At 35.9% G+C, this 17,657-nt stretch overlaps 1 protein-coding gene across 1 annotated transcript in view; it reads left to right on the top strand.

The window, feature by feature from the left end:
- The window catches only part of IL1RAPL2 (interleukin 1 receptor accessory protein like 2), a 1,019,705-nt gene that overhangs the window by 704,816 nt on the left and 297,232 nt on the right, over positions 1 to 17,657 (top strand). Inside the window, exon 5 of the mRNA XM_040999497.1 lies at positions 7,018 to 7,092. Within this exon, the coding sequence (XP_040855431.1) occupies positions 7,018 to 7,092 (75 nt within the window). The remainder of the gene's footprint in view (positions 1 to 7,017; positions 7,093 to 17,657) is intronic.

Here is a 17,657-nt window from a genome sequence, read left to right as displayed (position 1 = left end):
CTGAATTTACTTCCCAAGACGTTCTGACCACTTTGAGATAATCTTTGGATAAATTCAATTTTTTCTTATATTATCAAAAGTGTGTTTCTGTTTCTTAACATTTAAGAGCCTTGTGCTGGCCCTGGCACAACCTGCTTTCAAAGAAATACATGAGGAAGTTTCTTTAATGATGTTAAGTATTTACATATTCCATAATTTCTGATAAACTCTGCTTTTCTGGATTTTGTGAGATATGATCCTTGTCTATGAGGAACTTAAAAATCTAGCTGGAGAACCTCTGCTCCATCTGCCGCTTTTGGCTGATGGGTGGGGCCACAGCCTGGCCCAACTGCTTAAAAAGCAGCAGGCGCCACCTTGGCTTGGGCAGCCAGAGTGCCTGTCGCCACAAGGCTTTGCCCACTGGCCTCCCAACATGAACTTTGGGCACTTTGGGGTCTGGAATTCCTGCTTAGGGACATCCATGGAAAAGGCTACCTTACATGTAGGTGAGGAATGAATCCAAATGGACTCCAATAACAGGGTCACTGTACTTGCAGGTAATTGAGGGGACCTGGTGGTTTGGAGGGGAGAGATTAGAGGATCTGTGTGAGTCAGACTGATTCACCAGCCACAGGGGAGTACTGAGATGGGCTTGTTAATGCAGAACATTGCTGACAGCCACATGCCAGGCCACACAGAAGCTAGAGCTGGGGGCCTATCTAGCAGGGCTAGATCACAGCACCTGATTGAGTGTTTGAACAGGGGGCGGATCACATTATGCTGGGCCATGAAACGGGACAGGTCACACTATGCTGGACCATGACACTAAACAGCTCACCTCATATTGGGGACTCTGGGATGGCATCAGGTATCTGTCCTCCAACCCTGGATATGGAAGCAGTTGGGAGGCTGGGTTTGGCTTCTTGCCTTGTTTCCCCCTTTTTCCCAGATGCAGGAAGGAAAAAAAAGAGAGAATGTGAAAATGGTGTTCTTACCCACTTTCCTGTAGCCCTTGACCATTTGCACCCTAACCAACTATGTAAAAATCATCAAATATAATAAAAATCTAACTGCACAGTATAGATTTGATTTTATTTTATTCAAAGTTATGAAACAAATGAATGGTCCCCAAACATGGTAAATGCTTCAGGAATTGGTGAGAAGTCCAAGTTAGGGTGTTATTTCATAAGGTTTTCTGAAAGATGTAGTATTTAACATGTTTGGGGAGGCTAGCTAGAACATGGCGTGCTCAGAAGGAGTGAGAAGGCAATAGCATTGTGACCATAGTGAAATCAGACAGAATTCAATTCAGGTTCCTGTTTGTTCATTCCCAATGTGACTTTGGGTGAGTTATTTGTACAATTTAATGTAAAAAGGCCTCCCACAGTATCAGTGCTTGGGAAATAGTGGATATTAATTAAAGTGTAACTGTGGCAGCTAGGATTACTTGTTTCCAAACTTGAAGGAATGGCTTTAGCTAAGATGTAGAGTTGAAAATTAATGCAATATGTTAATAGAGTGGATAAGGAAAGTAGCTTGGCTGCAGCATTGATAAAAGACATGTGGGTAGAAATGCAGAACATTTTTAAAGCTATATGGTGGGTTTAAGTTCCCAAGTGGTAAGTTCAAATTTTATCCTTCTATAAATGTAAGATGTTGGCCATTTTTGAATGGTTAAAAGTTAAGCTGAGAATAGTGATTTTTCAATGGAATCTTGGTCTTAGGGTGTTGAAAGGATTTGAGGGGATCCATCTCATCAACTCTATTATTTTTCATTAATTATTTCTTTTTATTTTCTAAGTTATAGTTACCAAAATGCAAAATTTTTTTGATGATTTTGACATTGGTGATTAGGGTCAAGGGCTGCAGGAGGGTAGATGAAACCATTATTTCCACAATCTCTCTCTTTTTTTTTTCTTCCTGTATCTGGGGTAAGAGGGGAGATAAACGGAGAAACCACACGCAGCCTCCCAAATGCCTCTGCACTCTGGGATGGGAGAGAGCCATCTGACGTCATCCCAGGGTTCCCGATGTGAGACATGCCCCGAGGTTCATGCTGAAGAGGTTTTGATAGCTTAACAGTTCTGAATTACTGCCAATCTTACCTCTCCAACCACAATGAAATCTCTCTAGAATCCACTGGTTGACACAGTCCACCTTACAATCTCTGTTTGCCTGCATATTCACTGCCAACACTTGGCTGGGGCAGTTGATCAATTTGTTCTGTCTTCCATTCTCCTGACGATATGCACAAGAGACTGGTCCAGTGTTTCCCAAATCCTCTTCATATCTCAAACTCATCAATGGGCACTGAAGCCTAGTTCAACCCAACCAGCTCCACACTCCAGGCAATATATCTGCTGGCAGGTGCCACTCTGTCTAAACTGCCTGCTCCAGTCCCAGTTTTCATGCTCACCAGACGGAGTGACAACCCAAAGGGAGGTACCCACAGTTTCCCTCCTGGGCCCACTCCCACTCCCTGATCTTGTATTCTCAAGGTGTTTCTGCAGTTTGACCTGACAGAATTTGGCCCTTGTGCCAGCATCTGCCAGCTGGTGCTACGCAAAGCCCAATCATCCCACACCCACTCTGCCTTATGCATGCACCAGTAGGAACAGTCAACCCAGCCTGGCTTTGTCCTGATCCTGCTCACATGAGGCCAATATATACATGATTTCATTCACAGAAATTGATGAGCTGTCCTTCTACTCCCTCCTGTCTGGACTTTTGGCAAATTAATCAAACAGATTCAAATCAGCAGCAAAGAACATTATCAAAATTAGGATAACAAGAACAAGAGTTTAGCTTAGCAGTTAAGATGCTGGTTAAGCCACCAACATTCCACTCAACTCTGGCTATATGCTAATGGAAACCCTGGGAAACAACCCTGACGACCTGAATCATTGCATTGCTGACACTCACATGAGGGAGTTGGATTCTCAATTAGGCTTTTGTGAGCACTGGGGAAATGAATAAGCAGATGTCTCTTTTATCCAGTTTGAATGATATAGTTAAACTAATTTATTCGTTCAAATACTTTGCTACCTTCTTAGTTCATGGAAATTGAACAATCACTTCAGCCACACGAATCCATCTGGCTGTAGTTACAGACACAAACTATCGCCTATAATTTAAAAAGGAGTTTTTTTGGCTATTTTCAGAAAAGATGGTGTCAAAATTATATAAAACCTCTCTTTAGAATGAAGTAGCCCATGACTATGGTAGCTTCACCAGTGTATTAAAACTGGTGTCATATTATACTCAGTAGGACAATTAACAAAAGCAGCAATAGAGGGAGTTAGAAGCGATTGTAGGCAGAGAAGTTACTACCGAACTACAAACTGCTCCCATTCTTTCAACCAAGAGATGAAACTTATGTAGAAAACTCAAAGAGCAGCTCTGACCCCAATAAGTTTCTTTAAGATCCAAGATATGTTTTTTTTTTTCGTACACTTATAATCTGTGATCTATTGTTCAAGTGACTTGGAATTGAGAGGTTTTCCCTCCTTTTACCAAACAATTAGTTAGTTACAGATGGATTTTTTTTTAAATAAAAAGGAAATGATCTTGTCTGCCTATGGCAGCATACTCTTGAACTTTACACACTTTAATTATGCAGGGTGCTGATAGATTAATCTCTGGGTCGATGGTCAGCATCCAAATGAATGGCTGCAGTTGCCACTTAATCATTACCCCAATCTTCTGCTCTTGGCAATTCCCTGACCTAAACATGATACTGGAATTTAATGAGGTGTCACTACTATAGAACTGAATGGTATGTGCTAGATTAAGTGCACATTCATCCCTTTTCATTTGTTAGTTAGTGGGGAAAGGTGTGTGTGTATGAGATGTCCTACAGGAATCAAGGTTCAGCTGGCTATCTACCAAGAAGCCATTGCCATTCGCCTATTATGCTTAACTTAGTTAGTTTGAAATTAAAATGCTAAAATCACTGACTGCATTGAGCCCATCTACCTATTTCCTAACAGTTTATATCTGCTTTTGTGACACGAAGTGTCCTTTTAGTGACACAGGAAACTGAATAAGACAATATCAGTTTCATTTCACATCATCTCTAGCTTGGTCATAATTGTAATCACCTCCTTTGCCTTACAAAATCACTGTGTAGCCCCATGAAAGCACTTTGCAAATTATGATCTACCAATAAATGTAAAGTACTTAGAAGTTTGCATTAAATATTAATAAATGTGACTTCAGCCATTGCCAGTTGACAATAATAAAAATCAAAGTAAATTTGTCTACATTCTGTGATAGGAGGAGAGAGTCAGGGTCGCAACGATTCCAGTTTATATTTGCCTAAAAGTAGACCATTATTGCTGTGCTTGAAATGTATTGTTTAAAGTTGCTTTCCCCGTCTCACATTCCAGTTAATCAGTTGGCAACAAGAAATATTTGAAAAAAGTTTAAAAAGTGTCATTAATTTGAAGGTTTTAGGCAGGCTGTCAACAATTTTACAAAGAATCCAAGATGATTTTTGAAAAATGTAAACTTCCTGGATTTTAACTATTTTTAACATTAATTATATTTTTACTGATTATTCCCATGCATGAGACCAACATGCCATAAAACTATGTAGGGAAGACTAAACTTTCCTTGTCCCTGCCCATAGCACCCTTCCTTCAATCTCTGTTTCTCAGCCACCCAGTTCCTGTCCTCGCAGGAAACCATGAATACCAGTTTTATATGTATCCTTTCAGAAAAGTTCCACACTTTATACAAAGAAGTGTATAAACACGTATCTGCATTTAGAATCATAATATAATGCTGTGCATACTACTTGGAATGTTGCTTTCTTTTAGTGAACAGTGTATCTTAGAGATGTTTTCTGTTAAATGAATAGCTTTAAGTCTTTTAATAGCTATACATTATATGAAACTATAACAATTTTAGTTAACTACTCTCCAACTGATACACATCTAGAATTTTTAACATATTTTTCTGTTGTAATCAATGCCATGACAACAAAACTGAACATCTGATGTGATTGCATTTTGAATTCAAACATTCGAATTTCATTTATTCATTATTTTTTAGTTAACTTGTTATTAGTAACTGTAGCATTTGTATTTGTGAAATGAAGATTAGGTATTCTATGTATAGCATTTTGTGCCAAATTATAAGCCTTATTATAGATGTCCTTGTATTAGGTAACTAGCATCAAATTATGCCCAAAAGCAGCTTAGCTTAAAAATGTTATTCAGTTTCATAAAAATAAATAAAGTGTAAGACTTCAAGAAATACTTGTTGGAGAGAGAAACATTTGGCCTAGTGCTTTAGTTGCTGTTTTAGACACCCACAGTCCGTGTGAGTCCCTAGATTTATATCCCAATTCTGCTTCATCCAGCTTCCTGCTAATGTGTGTTCTTGGAGGTGACCATTGGTGGCCTGAGCACTTGAATTCCTGTCACCCATGCAGGAGACCAGGATGGAACTACTTGGCTGCAGGATGGAACTGCTGGCTCCAGCCTGGCCCAGCCTAGTCTATTGCAACCCTTTGGAGGGAGATGAACCCATAGATGGAAGATGATTCTCTCCTCTTCCTCCCTTCAATATAAGTGAATAAATAATTTTTAATATTTATTTATTTATTGACAATCTTGACATAATTAGGGTAAAAAGGTTCAAGCACACAGGAAGATGGGCAAGACAATTAGTTCCATATTGTTTCCTTAATATATCTGATGTAAAAGGGGATTTTTAAGGGAGAAGCCCCATCCAGTTTCCCACCCATCCCAGGTCCCAGATGTTGGGCATGCTCTGAGGGTCTTGCTCAAGTGGTTTTGATAGTTCAACACGTCTGAATTAAAATCTATTGGGAAAATTAGAATAATTCATTATTTTTTAAATCGAAGCAGTTATTGTATCCTCTTAACAATTTTTTCCCAGCTCTAGCCTAGCAATCATAAAAAACCATCAACAAACATCAAGAAATAGCCCATTCTTTGAGTCATTTTTTGTTAAAAAAAATGTAAAATAACACTCTTGCCTACCAACCACATCACCTTTAAATTTATGAGCATTTTTCTTAGCATCTTGTATAGCCTAGCCCCATCCTTTCCAGCCAGTTTCATTAGTAATTCATGGTGCTGAGATCATGAGAAACTGGCTCTCAGTATATACAATTCAACCCTTTCCTACCAAATTGCTTCCCTCTAAGCACATTATGCTTGCTAAATTCTATCTTGGTGCTTTGTTTTCTATTGTTAAAATTTTTTAAATTTTTTTCTTTCTTATTATTTGATTTTCCAGACCTTTGACATCCCTCAAGGTTCAAGGGCATCCATTCCCTCCTATAATACAGTCCACAACCTTCAACATATATGTATTTGAGTTAGAAGCAATTGCATGCAAACCATATCTCAAATTCTACAAGGTTTCATTGGATTGTTTTTTGTGTTCTGCTCTCCCTTTTGTTATGCTGGTCCTGTGTTTATAGTTTTAGATTTTAAATGAGAGACAAAGATACAAATTTTGTTTGTTTCTCCCTTAGCACCCAGCAAAGTAGTTGGTATGCGAAGGATGTTTAATCAATGTTTTATCAATTATCATAATATGTACATGTTTTATTCTATCATTTTTAGGAGTTGGATGAAGAGTAGTGGATGGCTCACAGGCTTAGAAAGTTCATGTCACCATGAATGTCCTTTAGGTTCATATTTATTGAGACTAGTTAGCACTATAAAATAAATATGAGTATTTAATATTTCTCTTACTATAATTTGATCTGCACTTCACTACCACAAACTTATGAAAACTGCCTGAAATAAAGCATTTGTTTGTTCTTGTGGGAAAATGAAGCTGTTGAAATGATCTATTTCTGGTGAATCAATGGTGTTCTACATGTGCTGGGAAATAGATATTGTGTGGATAGCATAATCACCCAAGCAGAAACACTGTGTAATAAATGCTTAAGCACCATCAAGTGTATAAACGTTAAGTATTATAAATGATAAAATCTTTACTATTGTGTAATTTCTCTCAATTTTCCCATTACTTTCTTGCATTTTTTTCTTCTAGCTTTACTCACAGACAAACCTCCCAAGCCATTGTTTCCCATGGAGAATCAGCCAAGTGTTATAGATGTCCAGCTGGGTAAGTCCCCTTCTGGGAATAATAGATCCTAAACTTTTTCTCCATTAACAGATGGGGAAAATTGGATGAACCAGGAAAGGTTTATTGCCATTGCTATTACATGCAAATCAATTTGTGTTCTGCTCATTTATAACCCCAGAGTTCAGTGCAATAGCAGTTTAAGGAAATGAGTTTGTATTGCATCGAAGAATGGTAATGCTAATTGGTTATACTGGGTATTAAATGTGCTGTGTGACAAAGCTTTTTAACTCCATGATTGATAGGTTCATGGGTGCCTTACATAAAATTTTTCATACATGTCAACTAAAGTGTTTATTTGGAGAGCATTAATTCCTGGAGACAAAACGCTCCATAAAATAAATGATAGTCCTTCAGCACAGCCTTTAAAATGATGTGATAATATTATTTCCAATGACACAATCCAGGGCTATTTAAACTTGTTTTTAGGTTGGGATCCTGAATATTTATGAATCATTTGGTGTTGGGAAAAGTAACAAGTTGATTTATGGATGCTACTGTCTTATTACAGATGCAAATAAGGATATAAGGAATTAAATAACTTTCTTAATTTCCCTATCAAGAATCTTTGTGAATTTAAGTGCAGTAACTTTGAAATTTAGAGGCTAGGAAATTTTGCAAACTATGGTCTTTAATCTAAAACATGTTCTTTAACATTTGTGAGCTTTCATTTCTCTTGGGTTTTATCCTAGTATCCTTATTTTTTTTTTCCATTCTAAACAAGACAACCACAAGAAAACTGAAGAAATACACTGAAAATGTGTTAGGCATATAGTGGCTATATGATTTATTGAAATTTATGACCACAGTGGTATTCACCAATTATTCAGCCAAAGAGGATGAATTGGCCTCAATATTTCACTCACTTTGGAAAATTTTCACTCAATTTTTGATCTTTCCAATTCAACTTGGATTATTAGAACCTTATTTCTATCTTGAAAAATAGAAGAGGGAAAATTACATTCCTAAGGGTGTGTTCATTTTTCTGAAATGAAATATAATACATTGTAGTTTTAATTTTTAATGCACTAGCAATATGAGTACAAAACCTAAGTATCTTAAAACAAAAAGAAAAGAAAATGTTAAGTATTTTGTATCAGGAGGATTGTGGAAAATGTGAATTTTTGCCAATAAACATTAAAAAGTTAGACTATGGTTTTGCCCACATTTCCTGTAATATTTTGCAGTCACTGCATTTTATTAGGACTCAATCTAGCTGTAATTTATAGCTATAAAATTGCTAAAATAGTTTGTTTCAAAATACCCTGAGATACAGGGCTGACCTTCTCAGTTTTTAGTTTATAACACAATTTGGAAATAACTTGATTAACAGAAAGAGGGAGACCAGTCCATTTTCCCTCCCAGCAAGGCCGCTTCTTTGAGATGTTAAAACAACCATATAAATCAAAGAAAGAAACATAAGATCAGTCAAACCGGATCATTGGCTTTTCTAAAAGCATATGGCTAGCTCTTTCAAGTGATTTTAACTTTTCCACAGATTTATTTAGGGCTATTTATTCACAACTGGAAATAATTTTGTAAGTTTTTTGTAAGTTGCTCTTATTCCTCATTAAATGACATTAAAATTACTGTAAATGGGAGAGAGCTCTGTGTCTTTAGAGGATTTGCAGTCAATATAATAGGTTTAGAAGACTCCAGGTATAAAGGAAAAATAGAGTTAATGGGCAATAGGATAAGTCTATGTCTTGAAAACTTCCCAATTCAGGAAGTTTAATGAAAGTGTCTAGAAATTATTTTCTTACAATTTTTAAAGTTTGTCAAGCAAATTCAGCTTCAGACACCCTCTTTGTAGAAATAAAATTAGAACTAAAAAGAAAAATGCAATAATACAATCCAAATGGCTAAGCAAATTACCAAGTCTGGGTTTCCCAAATCCCATCATTTGTAATTTGAGACAGCATGTAGTGAGATTGAAGTTAGCCACATATATTTTGGTACTCATTCTACCTAAATATGTTTTCCTATCCACCCTTCCCTTTGAATTTGAGCTGGTTTTAGGGGCATGCTTAACTAATAGAGCGTGGGATAAATGATGTTCTGACAAACATCAAAAGAGATTTGCAACTTGTATCTCATTCTATGGGTCTGATGTGAAACCATCATTCTTGAAGCTGAAGCCACATGAAGAGGCCTGAGACAACCTGTGGAGAGAAAAAAGGGTAGGAAACAGCAAATTCCAAAGACATTTCAGTAAAGATGTTCTATTTAAACTGGATCCTGCACCTCTAGCTGCTTTGCCTCATGTGTCAGAGACACATTACTGAACTAATCTGTTCTCAAATTTCTCATTATAAAAATCATACACAAAGGATTATCACATGCCACTAAGTTGGGATAGATACCAGAGCAAACATTAATGAGTATTTCTAGAACTTTGTCAATTCCTTGTTTTCTGTAGATATTGGGGGCTGTCATTGTAGCACAGGAGTTATGATGCTACTTGTGGCTCCAGCATTCCATATTGGAATGCTGGTTTCTGGTTTCCTACTCTGTCTCCCTTCCTCAACTCCATCTCTCTTGGTTTATGTCACGTTGCCTTCTATATATAGATTCATTTTAAATAATTGAAGAATCTTCAAATATCCATTGTATGCACAATGAGAAATGTGTGAAGCACCTTAAACACCAAATTCAAGGCAGCTTTGGAAAACCTTGCCTAGAATAATTGTCTACATTCTTGAGGACTTATATTCCATCTCAGTCCTGTATACAGGATTCTAGTAAATGAAAAATTTTCAATAGAAGTAATTACACTCTAGTACACGGGGTTAATATCACGCAAATATTTGTTGTGTCTCCAGAGGAAAATAAACATTTTGACATTGTGATTCCTATAGTGTAATCCGTTAGTCATCTGCAAGCTTCTAGGAATTTGCATGCCTTTTTAGTGACACAGTAATGACAGTTGCATTGTTTCTAAATTGTGTTCAATTATAGCACTGAAAGAAGATTAATCTTAACAAATAGCCATTTATGTGATAATAAATACATTATTAACAAAATAATTTGAAAATCATTGTTCTCACAAAGCTAAAACTGTGGTAATGTGTGTAAAACAAAGGCAAAAATAATATACAGCACATACACACACACAAGCACATACAAAGTTATTCTTTTTGAAGGTAAATTTAAGTTTAAATTTAAGAAGTAGATGTATACTATGCCTGTGCTGATTAAGTTTTCAGAATTGAAAAGGGAATATATTTCTCAATAGCTGTCTGAAAGAACACTGCCTTCCAATACTTTAATTGTATTGCACCTTAAATACCAGGGAATTAAAACATCATTTGTACAGACAGGCACTATACTTGAAATGAAGAGTAGTTAGTACCTAGGTAGTCCTTTCATTGTAGAGTGCTTTTTTTTAAAAAATAGCACCCAAATGCATGGTTTCCAACTGTACTAGAAACTCTGAATGAGCCATGAACAAGTTTGGATGAAAAGATTTGAGATCTGCCATATAATTTTAGTAAAGAATACATATGAAAATGTACCCTGTTTATCTCATTGGTGATAATTTTCTGCTGGGAGATTTCCTAAGATTTAGAATAAGCCGAGCAACATTATGCCGAAAATAAAGATAAATTCTGTTTACTTCTTTATCTATATTAAGGACTCAAAGAAGACCTAGTGGTCTAATGCACATTAGAACAACCCAGACCAATAGAACAATCCAAGGTAATTAGACTATCTTAGATATTTCAGAAAGTTCATGATTCTTCTCTAGATGTTGGATTGAAAGATTTCTTTCCATTTTTTCCATATTTTCTGAATTTATTCTCTCTTTACGAGCTCTTCAATTTCATATTTCATGACTGTGTTACATACTACTGGTTCAAACTGTCTCTATGTGTATAATCAGTGTTAATCATCAGAACTTGATTTCCCTACCGTATTAAGTTATGACTGGAAATTGTATTAGATTCCATAAGGAACATTTGTAAGAGACTATAAAGGAGAATTGGTCAAGATACAGCATTAGTTACAATACTTAGGGCCAAAATTGTAAATTAGCAAATTAGCTGCTCAACCAAATCTATATTTTTAAGTTTTATCTGAAAACATTGAGGTTTCAGTGAATCCTGTTGGTCCAAAAGATACCGAGTAGATTGTAAGAGGTCCATGTACTCCAGGTGTCTCATCCTAATAGGGAAGATAAATATTTAAGCAGAATTACATTTAATATGTTAAGTGTCAATGCAAAAATCAGAAAACAGAGAGTGAATTTTATTTTTCATCCTCATACAGTCACTGTTCTGTGCTTTCAGGCTTCCACTCGATTCAATGACAACCAACATTGCTAGATGCAGAACATTTTAAGATCATACATTAATCCTTATTTTCTTCATTCAGTATGGAAATTAATACAAGTGAAAACTGATGATTCACTGAGCCATCAGTAAAATTACTGAACTCCTTAAATTGACATAGAAAGTGGAATACATTGGAGCTCATCAACCAGTTTGCTACAGTGTCAAACCAGAATATCTGTGAATGCAAACAGCAATACATGATCATATCATGAGCTGGAGCCATGACTTGAAATGTACATTGTGTGTATTATGGTGCTACCAAGGCACTTCATTTAATTCACTTTTAATATACTCTCTTTATCCTCTCAGTTTCAAATAACTCCTTGAAAACTTTAATGTAATATTGAGTAACTAAGGACTTTGGAAGGTTTGGAAAGAAAGGAGAGTTTCATGAACTGACTCAGCTTTCTTGGCATGTGCAGTTGGAGCTGGTTCATGGGAGCATTCCTTCTCCTTGCAGACAGTCTAGGGTTAGTCAATTGTTTCCCAGATTTATTCGGTATACCATGCACAAGCTTGACATTGACCACCCCCACCTCCAAACCACTGTGTTGTAAACGCATGTCTTATTTACAGCTTTCCAAAATATACTAAGCCTTTTTCATAAGAACTTGCTTAGTACTTATGAGATTGAAATTTCCTTCGTTTATTTCTGTGACCTAGGTGTTCTGTTTGAGACTTTGAAGTATGGAAAAAAAAAAGCTCACTGAAGGTTCATCTGATTATAATATAATTAGTGGATGGTGATTTTTTCTTAAATAATATGATTATTGACAAGTCTTGCATGCATTTATTGGAGTGTGAGGGCACTGTTTAAGCTTATTTCCTATTGACATAGTGATACAAGCTTGATAATGGCTTGATAATGTTTCAACATAGGTTTTAATGTCACAACCATGATTTTACAAAAATTTCTCAATCTCCTTGCTCTCTTTTCATCACTTTCCATATCTCTACCTTCCAAAATAAATAAATTGTTATTATTTACTTGGAATGCAGAGAGAGAGAGAGAAAGAGACAGACAGACAGACAGACACAATGTTTCCTTATGCTGGTTTGCTTCTGAGATTCACAGCCAACATTATGCTGAGCTAAAGCTGGGAGCCAAAAAATCAATCCACCTCTCCCAGATCAGTGGCAGAAACCCAGCTACTTGAGCCATCACCAGTGTCTGCTAGGGTCTGTAGTTGGAAGAAGCTCAAATCAGGAGTCAGAATTGGTAGTCAAACCCACTAATGGTATGGAAGATGAAGATATCCTAACCATGTTTTCTGAAGCTATGCCAAATACATGCCTGTGTGTCATTTTCATTATAACATATGGATATGGTGATGCTATCCATGCCCAAAACTCTGAGCTAGAAAAACCTGTACTTAGGGAAAAAAATCAAACAGGGGAAGTTAGAGAGTACTAAGACACACACACACACACATAACTAAATATTCTATAGATCCAATACATCATGTGGTGTTTAGTGATGAGATAAGTTTAAGGCTAGTTTATTTATACCAGTTGTTGGATATTTTTATTATTTCTACTCTTTGAATGGTATGAATAATGCTTTATGAACATTCCTGTAGAAATTTTTATATAGACAAATATTCTCACTTTTTCTAAGTTACATAGCTAAGAGACAAATTTCTGGGTCATTTGGTCATTGTATGTTAACCTTCTTTCAAACTATTTTCCAAAGTGAAAAATTTTTCATCACTATTTCTGATGAAAAAGGGTTCCAATTTCTCCACGTCTGTGTACCACTTGCTGTGAATTCTTATATCATGCTAACATGTATGTAGTAGTATCTTATTGTGGTTTTTGTTTACATTTCCCTGTTAATGACAAGGAGCAATATTTTTGTGTGTGAATTGGCTTTCTCTCTGTCTTCTTCGGAGAAATATATGTGACCCATTTTCAAATATGTAAAATGAACTCAGAAAAGTTATGTTACTTATCCAAGTTGGTACACAACTTAGAAGCAATGAAACCAAATTTGGCACCCTAGTCCTTATTTATAGTGATCATTCATGTTCCTGCTGTTATTTATTCCTTCTTTTTGTGCTGGGGACGTTCTTGTGCTTTCTTTATAAATAGATCTTTTTTTGACTGATATTCAGCTAATATAAAGAAGGTAAGGGAGTCTCCAGAGTGAATTGATTTAGTGAGAAAATGGAAATGATTTAGAGAATGTTGTTTTGAATTTCAACTTTAGTAACTTAGGTCCAAACTCGTCAAGTGGCAAACTTAAATGCTGAATGCTGACTGTGAAGCACAAGGAAGTATGCAGCAGTTTTCTGGAGAGATACACACTCAAGTACCAGAAAATTGCTTGCACCTAGTCGATGCAGAGATCAAGAAATGTATCTGTGTTATTCAAGGATAGGAAAGATTGATTAAAGACTAAAAAATAAGGAAGGAACTTCTTGCAGATGGAATTTATTAGGAGTATAAATCAAGTGAGACCAGTATTCTCCAGCAACATGTTCAGTCTGGGTTTTTATCAGTGTCATCAGCTTCACAATAGTCTCAGCAGTTCTATCTTCTCTTCAATCTCAGCCAGTGGATAATGAATGAGTCTTAAATATCTACAAAGGAAAAACATAAACCTACAATTTTTGACTATGTCTAAACCTCTAACAAGAGCTAGGAAAAAAAGGAATTAAGTCCTCCCTTTCCAATGGACATATTTTATAGTCATGTATATATAAATGGATGTTATATTATAGATAAGCCTGCAGAAAATTGAGGGAAATAACCCATTCATAAACAAACAACTTCTACATTTGCTCCTAATGGAGATAAAATGATAGCTTTGCATGATTCAGAGAATTTGCTTATCTTTCACAGTTCTTTTTTATACCCATGGTTTAAACATTGGTAGATATTTTTTCTTCCTTTAAACATTTCTTCCCAGAAGTTACTTAAAACTCTCAGGATTGGTAAACAAATATGTAATTCTGCTAAAATGCAGATATGTTGTTAAAATTTGAAGAATTTCATAATTCTCCCCCCCCCCCGTATCCTTCCTATACTTACCCTAAGTATGCCTCATTTTGCTGGAGTTGTAGCCTTATACCTAGGTCGATATAAATTGCAGATAAGTGACATAAAGAAAAAAGCTCGGTGATTTGTGAAGCCAACATCTATAGTTTAGAGTCAGAGTGTGAATCAGGAGTCCAGAGGCTTAGAAGCAGCAGAGGCCCCAGCAACATAGTGTTCAAATAGATCAGGTCAGCAAGAATACCAATCTTCGATTTCTCACAAAATGGGAACGTCAAAGACTGAGAAAACATCAGGAATCAGGTGATTGCATTAGACTTGAAGAGAAAGCTATTGTCTCTATGGGCATAGATGCTGAAAAAGGGACTGAAAGAAATGTGGCTTAGAGGAAAGACAATTAAGACCAGCTAGGTGTCTTGGATGAGAAGAGGAATTCTATCCAAACAGAATGGAGAATAAATTTGCCTGATAGCAGTTCTGATAGAAACAGTCTACATTTTGCCAATATATGAATGCCAAAAAATTAATTATATACATATCAAGTTCACACATATGGTTTGGTTTTGTGTGCAATCGTCATCTCAATCCAAAAGTAGAACTGTGTAGATTGAAATGTTATGTATGTTTGTAAGTTACTTCTTTTTCAAGACATGTTCTGGCCCATGGAGAGCCTTTATCTGATAGTCTCATTTATTTTCCTTAGTTGCAAAATGTGTTGAGAGTATGCCCATTGCTATAATGATGACTTTTTTATTTGTAGTCAAGCTGCTAGATAAGATTTTGACATGATGAAATGATAAGCATGATTTATATAGAGACTGATTGTAATGATGAGTCAGCAAAGGAACACAAAAAATATAAACCTGCTGTTGGATAGAAGCTTATACTAGAGGAAAGGGAACTTCAGTAAAAGCTTAATTTCAAAATCCCCTGAACTCAGATATAGGAAAATGAAAGTGTTTTATATATAGAGAGAATCATGCTGACTCTAGATAAGAGAATTGAATGAGGGTAAGGGTTAACTTTAATAATAATACTTCTTATTTACACAATATATTTGATCAAGGAACTGAAAGCTTTTTTCAGGTACCATTTAATTACTTTATTTAGTGCTTATGTAAAGTAGGTGATAAGATATCACTAACCATTGACATGTGCAGTGATTAAAGCTCTTTGTGACAGTCACAGGCAGTTTAGTTAAATATGCTACTAAGCAATCAGCTGGATGTGTAGTGAGTAATAAATGATTAGGACCCATTGTATTATTAGCTCAGAGTTATTATGACTCTACAATTACAGATGAGCAAACTTCAAAAATTTCATGGAAAAAGAAAATTAAAAAATAAGTTTATGGTACACCTGGTTAAACCACCACTTCTAACACTGACATCCCATATTGGAGTGTTGCTTGGAATCCTGGCTGTTCTGCTTGCTATCCAGCTTTCTGCTAACATTCCTGGGAGACAACAGATGGCATTGTATGTGATTGTCCCCCAACGCCCATGTGCAAAACCAGAATGGAGATCCTGCTTCCTCTCTTCAGCCAGGCCTATTTCTCTCTCTCTCTCTCTCTCTCTCTCTCTCTCTCTCTCTCTCTCTCTCTCTCTCACTTTTATCTGTGTTCCTGTTTCCCTTCTCTTCCAAGTAGTTAGCTTATTAACCTATCTCAATAACAGATATTCTCATAAGTAACTGCCTATTGTTTCAAATTCATATCCCCCAAATTTTGCAGATGTTCTTCTATGCATGTGTTTAAATTTTGGTTCCCAGTGGTGAGTCATGAGAATGAAGTGTTTACATTCTTCTTATATACAAACAACACTTGAAGGCAGGTAAACAACATGCAAACTAGCAATAGTAGTGGGCACAGGATAAATCTTTTAAAAGATGAGAGGGATATTCTGCTTTTGTGTGATTTGTAGAAATAGCTTTTTCTTTGTCAAGGGCAAGTCCATCAGTATACTGTTCCATTAGGCTCTTGTCTCTTTTCAGTATTCTATTTTACTTCAGTTATGTCTTTATATGCCAACAAAAATTCGATTAGTCAATGTTCACTTCATTTCAACTCCACCTCATGATTTTTTCCAGCAAAGTAAACATAGCACAATTTATTTCATTCTGCCCATCTGGAAAATAATGTTTCATTTGAAGACTCTGGGAGTTTTCATTTGAAAACTCTTGTTTCTACAATTCCAATGCCATATTTTTGGTCATCGTTGATTATCCCTTCTTATAACTGAATTTTCAAACTAGGTTCCTTATTAAAGGTACTAAATTTTCTCATCACTTAAATGAGTATGAAAAATGTCCTGTATCCTAGATCCTGCTTATTTTTCAAGTTACATTAATCCATGTGTCTATGTCCTTCTTATACCCAACCAGTATCTTGAAGGAGTATGCATACGAAATCTGAATTTTTTATGTCTCGTTCACTTTTCACATCAGTGAAACCTGATTAACCTCACCACTCTGTTGAAGAGGAACTCATTTCTCAATCTTACAGCTACCTAACTCCATAAATTCCTCCATGTCCTCTCCCTCTTTCGGTTCTTTTTACGCCCTTTAGCATTACCAAAACAAAACAAAATATTTTTCTAGCTCCCATCTTGGTATATAATATCTATGCACATCTGATGAATATCTCATTTCAGAGTCTTCTGTCTCTTACTCTTCAGCTTAATTATTGTCTAATTTCTCTATACTCTGTTTATCTGAGCTCCCCTCCTAGAACTGCTGCTTTAGTTTGACCCTGAAAGAAAATAAATATTAGATTATAATAAAAGATACTGATTTTAGAATTGCACAAATTAAATCATGAGATTAAAGATTTGACTAATGTCATCCCTCTTTTTAAAAGATTAATAATCACACCTGCTTTGAGTCATTTTGATGAGTGAAATACCTACTCTTAATTGACAAAGCTCAAAGAATGGATTTTGTTTCTTGGCTGAGATCGTTCATCAGATCTATCCAGTTATTTGTTGATCACCTACTATGTTGATAATTCTGTGGAGACACAAAAATGGTTAAGAAACAGGCATGGCCCTAAGGAACCTAGAATATAAATGAGGAGAGATAAAAGAACAACACAAATAGAAGTGGAAACCACTAAGTTGGCTGAAGAGGAACTGGATGTTGTTCCCACACAGGAATATAAAATTAACAATAATATTCCATCCATAAATTTTTATGAGAACTCCACAAGTTATCATACCC

The sequence above is a fragment of the Ochotona curzoniae genome, unplaced genomic scaffold (assembly GCF_017591425.1).
Source record: "Ochotona curzoniae isolate NIBS_2020 unplaced genomic scaffold, NIBS_Ocur_1.0 scaffold_1852, whole genome shotgun sequence".
NCBI classification, from domain to species: domain Eukaryota; kingdom Metazoa; phylum Chordata; class Mammalia; order Lagomorpha; family Ochotonidae; genus Ochotona; species Ochotona curzoniae.
Note: the sequence above shows the minus strand (reverse complement) of the source record. Positions and strands in the feature narration are given on the sequence as shown.